Source organism: Phaseolus vulgaris, chromosome 8 (genome assembly GCF_000499845.2).
Source record: "Phaseolus vulgaris cultivar G19833 chromosome 8, P. vulgaris v2.0, whole genome shotgun sequence".
Lineage (NCBI taxonomy): Eukaryota > Viridiplantae > Streptophyta > Magnoliopsida > Fabales > Fabaceae > Phaseolus > Phaseolus vulgaris.
In genome coordinates, this window is record NC_023752.2 from 45,748,992 (window position 1) to 45,757,597 (window position 8,606).

Sequence of the window (8,606 nt, forward strand, 5' to 3'; positions counted from 1 at the left end):
CCATCAACAATATAACTGTCAAATATAGACACCCAATCCCAAGGTTAGATGATATGTTAGATGAATTGCATGGGGCAACTTCATTTTCTAAAATTGATCTTAAAAGTGGTTATCATCAAATTAGAATTATAGAAGGAGACAAATGGAAAACTGCTTTTAAGACCAAGTTTGGATTATATGAGTGGTTACTTATGCTTTTTGGTTTGCCCAATACCCCTAGAAATTTTATGAGATTAATGAATCATGTACTAAGGGATTGTATAGGCCCTTTTGTGGTTGTTTACTTTGATGACATTTTAATTTACAGTAAGAATCTAGATGAGCACTTAGGCCATGTTTGACAAGTTTTGATTATTCTCAGGAAACATCGTCTCTTTGCCAATCTTGAAAAATGTACTTTTCCTAGGATTCATGGTTGGGAAAGATGGTGTTCATGTTGATCCTGAGAAAATAAAGGCTATCCAAGAATGGCCCACCCCTACCAATGTAGGTGAAGTTCGCAACTTCCATGGGTTGGCTGGGTTTTATAGACATTTTGTTTAGGACTTCTTTGCTATAGCAACTCCTCTTAATGATTTAGTTAAAAAGGATGTAGTTTTTTCTTGGGTGAAAAACAAGAAAAAGCCTTTGAAACTTTAAAAGATAAGTTAACACACGCACCCATTCTGGCTCTTCCTGATTTTTCTAAAACTTTTGAGCTAGGGTGTGATGCTTTTGGTGTGGGTATAGGTGTTGTGTTAATACAAGGTGGTCATCCTATCACATATTTTAGTGAAAAACTTAAAGGACCCATCTTGAATTATCCCACCTATGATAAAGAGCTTTATGCTCTCATTCATGCCCTCCAAACATGGGAACATTACTTAGTGACTAAAGAGTTTGTCATTCATACTGATCATGAGTCACTAAATAGGGCAGGGAAAATTAAATAAAAGACATGCAAAATGGGTAGAATATTTAGAGAAATTCCCTTATGTTATTAAACACAATAAATGGGTGAGTAACGTGGTAGTTGATACTTTGGGTTAACAAATTCTAGGGTTTGATAACATAATGGAATTGTATGAGAAAGATGACAAATTTGCATCCTTTTTTGTATCATGTATTAAGAACACTTGTGATGGGTTCTATCTATTTGAGGGGTATCTTTTTAAGAAAGGAAAACTCTGTATTCTCCAAGGATCCATCAGAAAGCTTCTTGTAATAGAAAGTCATGAAGGGGGTCTCATGGGCCACCATGGAGTTGATAAAACTCTAACTATTTTAAAAGGAAAATTATATTGGCCTTACATGAGAGTAGATGTTAAAAGGCATTGTTCTAAATATATAGCTTGTTTGCAAGTTAATTCTAAAATTATGCTTCATGGACTCTATACTCTTCTTTCTATAGCTAGCACGACCTTGGAAGACATTAACATGAGTTTTGTTCTAGGACTTCCAAGAACACAAAGGGGTTATGACTATATTTTTGTGGTAGTGGATCGTTTTAGTAAAATGTCCCATTCATTCCATGGCATAAGATTGATGATGCTAGTTACATTTCCAGAATATTTTTCAAAGAAGCTATCAGGTTGCCTAGTTTACCCAAAACTATTGTGTCTGATAGAGATGTGAAGTTCCTAACTCATTTTTGGAAAACTTTATGGTTTAAATTAGGAACTACAGTTTTTCTACCATATGTCATCCTCAAACTGATGAACAAACTGAGGTAGTAAACAAATCTCTACGCACATTGTTGATGGCACTTTTAAAGGGCAACAAGAAGTCTTGGGATGAATATCTTCCTCAAGTCGAATTTGGTTTTAACAGAGTAGTCAAAAGAACTACTACTCTTTCTCCTTTTGAGGTTGTTTATGGATTTATAACTCTCACACCTACTGATTTACTACCACTTCCAGAAAATTATTCTTTGATTCATAAAGAAGGAGTTTCTAGACTGGAGTTTATTAAGATGTTTCGTGAGAAGGTTAAAGCCCAAATTAAAAACATACCTAGAAATATGTTGAAAGCTACAACAAAGGGAGTAAAATATAACAATCTAGCATTCTTCTAGAATATCCTTACTATTCTGGGTCGTTTGAGGTGCTAGGAAGAAAAATCTAATGCCACAACACTCTAAATCAATGTTGATATTCAACCCTCTCTCATCCAACTCTTGAAGAGCACACTGATGTTCAATGAGAAAGGTAGCATCTGATGGAGTTGGGCGGAAAGGAGTTTGGGTGCCACTTAGTTTGGAGAAAAAGGTTTAGGGTTTAGGTGTTTGAAGATTGGGATTTTTCTTACAGAGGAATAAAAGGTGATTTCATGTGCTCGTGATATGATATATAAGATGAGAGAGTAACAATAACTTTTTGTACAGGATTTTACTAAATTAACTACTTTTACCCACTAGAACACGAAATGTAAAAAAGGAATAAACTCAAATGAGTTCATTAAGTTAGAAAGAAAATATTCCTTAAGGACATTAATTTTCACTGAATTAAAGAACATCAAACATATGAAGGTTCATGCAATCAATATGGGTCTGAAAAATGCAAGGATTGTCTGATGCACAGAGTTATGTATATATGAGTTTATATAAAATAAGTATCATTCGATCAACTTGAATCGTCTGATCATATCGTTTGATTGAGTTTAAGTATGCTTACCTCTTAAACGTTGTATGATGGAGCATCTATAAGACTATGTTTTTCAACAAATTGTTTCATCCTATTGTTTTTTCTAGTTTACTATGTGGTTTCTCCTTTCTGGTCTCCTTTCTTGGGGATGTACATTCTTTTGTCATGATGATTTGTAAGTGTCCCTTTTGTATTTGTCTTGCATGTTTCCTCAAAACATGTAAAACGATAAATTTTGTTTCTAAGTACCTTTTCTATTAGTTTTTATCCAGAGATTCCTTTCTCAGATATCCTTAGAGATAACATGAGTTATAGATTTAGCTTTAGACACTTGATTTTTACTTTCATAACCAAATATAGTTTTAAGGGATTCTTTGGACTTTTTTTCATCATGGCATTTATATCAATGACTTTTTCAGAGTTATTGTTTTCTTCAATAGAATAGTCTAAAATTTGATTAAGATAATTTATCTCTTCTATAGGTATCATTCATTTTAAATTACTCTTTTCTATATCTATGTTTCGAATTTCCAGATTTTGTTCTAGATTTTTCCTTTTTTCGAGTTTCAAATTCTTTACACACATCACTATATTTCTCTTTTAGATTCTTATAAGAATATTCTAATTGATTATTTATGATAATGGCTTCTTGATATACTTTTCTAAGAGAACACATATAAAGAAAACTTACCTATTTGTTGTAGTCACCAATACAACATTTTCTCAAAGGGTTTACTACAAAATCATAACATGTATCCTCATTCGTTTCTTCTTATGCAAATTGTTAACTAGTAGGCAAAATGTTGTCATAGTCAGTGTAAGATGAGTTTGGACTTCATTTTGATCCTCTGTGTGGTAGAGTAACTGTTGAACCAAGTGGTGTTCAAGCTTTGAAGAATCCAAACCCTTTGAAGGATGATGAAGCCTTGATTGTGCTTGTTGTTGCTGTGCTATTATAGTCTAGTTCTGGGGTAGTTTGAGTGTTGTAATCCACCCCTTGATCGAATCTAAAGCATAGGCATTCTCAATCTTTGTGAAAGTAAATTTTTTTAAACTAAGTTAAAACAACCGATTGTTTACACTTAGATGTTTTGAGAAAAGATTTGAAAAACTGTTTTTCAAATGGTTAAGCTGTTAAAACCAAAACAACCGATTGATTCGAGGAAACAACCGATTGTTTGTTTTGGGACCATAACAGAAAAACTATTTTATCTTTGACTGAGCTTTAAATGATTTAACTGATTACGGTCCAGTCATTAAATGCTTTGACCAATCTTTTAATGCAATTTAAGAGTTTCTTAAGATTTGATAACAAACTACATCTTTGAATAAATTTAGAAAAACAGATTTGAAGATTAATCTTTGACAAGTTTTTGCTAAGAGTTTTTGAGTTTTTCAAAGAGCTGAGATTGCTGAAAGTTTGTGATTAATCAAAGTTGTGGAATAGGATTCTGCTTGTATTGATTTCAGATTATCTTTTGTAACAAGTGTAATCCTTGTACTCTGTGAAACAAGTTTCATTTTTGTGTTTGCTGAGATTGGCTGTGTGTTCTTCAGGGGATCAAGATCAATAATCTTAGTGTTGGTGTGTTGGCCAAGAAGAGTGTGTGTCTTGAGGTGTTCAAGGTCACTTTCTTGGTTGTGGTGTAAGTGATCAAGTTGTGATTGCTTAGTGGATTTCCTCAGAGGGTTTATGAGAAGACTGGATGTAGCTCTGGATTTGGAGTGAACCAGTATAAACATCTGTGTGCATTCTCTCTATCCCTAACTCTTTAAGTTCAGTTTTGATATTTGTTAACTGGTATAAACAACCGATTGTTTCGGTAAAACAACCGATTGTTTTTACTAGTTTTGTGCCTTTTGCTTTATGTTTTGAAAAACTGATTTCTTAATGAAAGTTTTTTTGAAGTATTTTCATTCAAGGCAGAATAGATTGCGAAAACTCTCTTTAAACAATTCACCCCCCTCTAGTTTAAAGCTATATATTCTAACAGTAACCATCTCCCACATTTCTTTGGAACTTGTTATAGAAATAAGTTTCATTAACTCTTGTTCAGACGTAGTGTATATATGCATATGTATCTAGCCTTGGCATTGAGTTCATATGTATCCTTTTGATGATCCCTCTAAGATTCTCTAGGTAGAATTTCTCAAGAGCAATCAAGTAGAGATGGAATACCTTCCTAAATAATAGTCAGCAGGTTTTCATCTATGTGGTCCAAAAAGTTGATCATGTTTTATCCATAAATCAAACATCTCCCCTTTGAAAAGAGGTGGCATGTCTACGATTTTTGTCTCTAATTCCATTTAGTGAACCAAAGATCTTTCCTTAAGTCCTATTAAGAACTAACTCACAAGGTTATTGTTGATGATGGATGAAACTTCTTCTATACCTAGTCTTAGTGTGTGTTTGATGTAGAAAATAACTAGTTTGCTTTGAAGATTGTAATGTGATTTTAGATGGTCTTGTAATTAGGTTTGTGTGAGTCTAAGGTTGCCTTTTGCTACATAACCTATCCTAGATGCCTAATCAAGGTGGAAAGATCAAGCACATGAAGTGATTAAATGTTTTTCAAAAAGCTTTTTAGAGTTTTCTCAAGAATCAGGATACTGCACAAAAATAAATCTGTTTGTTTGAAAAACAATAGCTTTATTTTTTTTCTGCTGAAAGGATTTTCGAAATTCTGTTAGGGCACCAAAAGTACAGCTCAGTCAGTTATTTCGGTTAAGCTGAGCTGGAAATTTTCCTAAAAAATTAATTTGTTAGTTTTAAATTCAATCTGTTGTTTTTATAAGAGCTTTTTAACTATTTTTTGAAAATTTGTTAGAAACTGATTTCTATATAATAAAAAGCTTTTCTCATATGAAAGGTTGTTGAGCAATCACGGTTTTAACAAAGATTAAACGTTTTCTGTGAGAAAAAGGATTGAAAAGAGCTTTTGAATGGTTTTTCCAAAGGGATCCTCAAGTATGCTTGTTCTAGGAGAACCTTGATCTTGGTGAAGGTGTTGGTACTGTTTTTGCTACAATTGGGACAACTAGTTTATGTTCTTGCATCTTCTTTCAAGTGTTATCTTTCCTTTAATTCTTGTTTGTAAAGGTGGTTGTGTGAGTCACTCCTTGATAGGGTTTCTTGGAGTGCAAGGTGTGCTGAAATAGTGTTTTTCAGCTTTGGTTGTATGGTTCTTGTAGGGTTCAAGAACTGTTGTGTGTTGTAATTGATTGCAACTAGTATTTAGTGAACTCCACCTTGGAGTAAGGTGAAACTGGATGTAGCTCATTATGAGTGAACCAGTATAAAGTGTGCTTGCATTGTTCTTCTCATCTCTGCACTTGTTTCTGATTTCTGGTAAATCTATCAAGAACGAAATCTGTTCATTTGAAATTAAACCTGTTATTTCTGGACTTAATAAAAATTGTTCTTCTTGATCTGGAAAAGTTTTTTAAACATAAACAAAGCATTTTGAATATGTGTTTTTAATTGACTTAAGGATGAATAGTTTTCTTCATTAAATCTTTGATAAAGATTCATTCTCTTTGAAGTTTTGTGTTGAATGAACTTGAGTGATGTTTTGGTATAAAATGTGTTCTTCAAGCTGTTAAAAATTAACCAATCTGGTTTTGTTAACTTTCACTGTTTGATCTCAATCCTAATCTGAATAAGTTCTGATTGTGTAAAAGTGTTTTGAAGAATCAATCTGTTCCTTTAAAATCAATTTGTTCTTTTTTCCTCTGATATACTGTAAACCAATTTGTGTTTTGCGAAAATTTTATAACTTCAATTCACCCCTCCCCTCTTGAACTTAGACACTAATAGACCCAACAATTGGTATCAAGAGGTAGGACTTGTATTTTACTCAAGTGTGTGCATTATGTCTGAGTTTAAAATGCCTTTTGCTGAAGGTGCGTCTATTAATAGACCTCTTATGTTTGGTGGTGTGAATTATGCATTCTAGAAAATTAGAATGAAAATCTTCATGGAATCTATTGACATGGGAATTTGGGATGCAGTGGTTAGTGGACCTTTTGTGCCTATGCAGGTTGTCAAAGAAGAAACAGTGAAGAAACCTTGGTCTGATTGGAGTGAAAGTGAAAAAATGAAGGAAGAGGAGAATCCTGAACATGATACCATAGAACATCATACAAGTGAGGAAGAGGAGAATCCTGAACATGATGAGATCTTGAGTCTGCTCACCAAAAAATTCAGCAGATTCCTTAAAAGGAAGAACCGAGACAGATCTCAACAAAGAAAAATGTACTCAATATCCAATGACTCAAATTCCTCTAGTTATACTTGCTTTGGTTGTGGCAAACCAGGTCATATAAAGATTTATTGTCCAAACAATCAAAACAAAGAAAAACCAACAAGCAAGAAGAGTGGAAGAGGCAAAGAAAAAAGAGCATATATGTCTTGGGAAGAAAATGAAGTTTCCTCAACAAGTGACTCCTCAACTGAAAGTGAAGAAGCAAATTTGTGCTTCATGGTGAATGATGAAGGATCAATCTTTGATTCGGTGAGTGATTTTTCCACTGATTCTGAAAGTTATGATCAACTGTTAATTGCTTTTAAGGAAACACATGATGAAGCAAACAAATTGGTTGTTATATGTAACAAACTGAACAAAGTAAATAAGGTACTTGAACCTAAGGTTAAGTCACTTGAGGAAGAATTACATAAAGCTAAAATTGATATTGTTAGTCTTGAATTGACATGTTTGCATGCATCTATAAAAATCTGTGATAATTGTAAGAAGCTGGAAAAACAAGTTGAATACTTGCTGAAAACCTTATCAAATTTCACCAAAGGTAGAGAAAATCTTGAAACATTGTTGGGATCTCAAAATGCTGTTTTTAATAAAAATGGGCTAGGATATAATCCTGGAATAAAGAATAATGTGAAAAAGTTGTCCAGTTTTTTTGTTCCTTCCAAAATAGGTTTTTCTTCTTTTAACAGTTCAAATTCAATGCATACTACATCTTGCTTTTATTGTATGAAATCTGGACATATCTCTAGAACATGTAAAGCTAGAAGGTACCCTGTTCCTAAAGGATTGGCCAAATGGCTTCTTAAGGAAAGATATTAATCATGTTGGACCCTAGACTAAAAAGGGGTACCATATGTGTTAAATCTGTTTTGCAGAAAAACAACAGGAAAAACCAGTGGTACTTGGATAGCGGATTTTCAAAGCATATGACTGGTGAAGTGACTCAATTCACAAGTCTGAAACTTAAAGCTGAGGGGCATGTTACATATGGAGACAAAAATAGAGGAAGAATTCTTGGAAGAAGAAATGTTGGTACTGAAGATTCAACCACAATTGAAAATGTCTTGTATGTGGAAGGACTAAAGCATAGTCTTCTAAGTATTAGCCAACTGTGTGACAAAGGCTACAAGGTTAATTTCGAAGTCAACACCTATACAATTTCAAATGAAACCTCTGGTAAGGTGTTGTTCACAAGTAGAAGGGTAAACAACATGTATCTCTTAGATATGAGTGTTGGCATTTGAATCTTCACAACTTCAGTATATGCTCAATCTGCCACATTGCTTTTTCAATGCTTTTTCTTCTTTGTGATCTTCACGCCTTTAACTTGTATTTTAATTTCAAATACTTTCTTCTTTTGTATGACCTCCTTTTGTTGAGATTTGATTATATCTGGACATGGATATTTCCAATTTTGCAATGTTCCTCTTCTCTTTCATGTTAGACGCGGAAATAGGAAACTTTAGGTGTGCATCTTGAATGCGATTTCTCCTCTTGCAAAATCTTCTGAGAACTTTGCATATTGCATTCCATTGTTTTGAATCTTCATTAAGCTTCTTTGATATTCCTTCGTTCTAGATTAGCACAAATCTCGCTTGTCAGCTCCATCGTTCTTCTATCAAACCTTGAGAAAAGGAAACTTATGCTTTCAGCTTTGTGTGCATCTTTAATTCATTTTGACAGTTTGTGGGACCAAAATAAGTATTAGTGAACAATATAA

General features: G+C 33.4%; 1 protein-coding gene across 1 annotated transcript; it reads left to right on the forward strand.

The window, feature by feature from the left end:
- The first annotated feature begins 7,707 nt into the window (after positions 1-7,707).
- LOC137825221 (uncharacterized) lies at positions 7,708-8,130 on the forward strand. The gene has a single exon (XM_068630895.1). The coding sequence runs from the start codon at positions 7,708-7,710 to the stop codon at positions 8,128-8,130; it is 423 nt and encodes a 140-aa protein (XP_068486996.1).
- Positions 8,131-8,606: the final 476 nt, after the last annotated feature.

Coding starts and splice junctions, on each gene's coding strand:
- LOC137825221 (XM_068630895.1), top strand. CDS start 7,708: ATGTTGGACCCTAGACTAAAAAGGGGTACCATATGTGTTAAATCTGTT.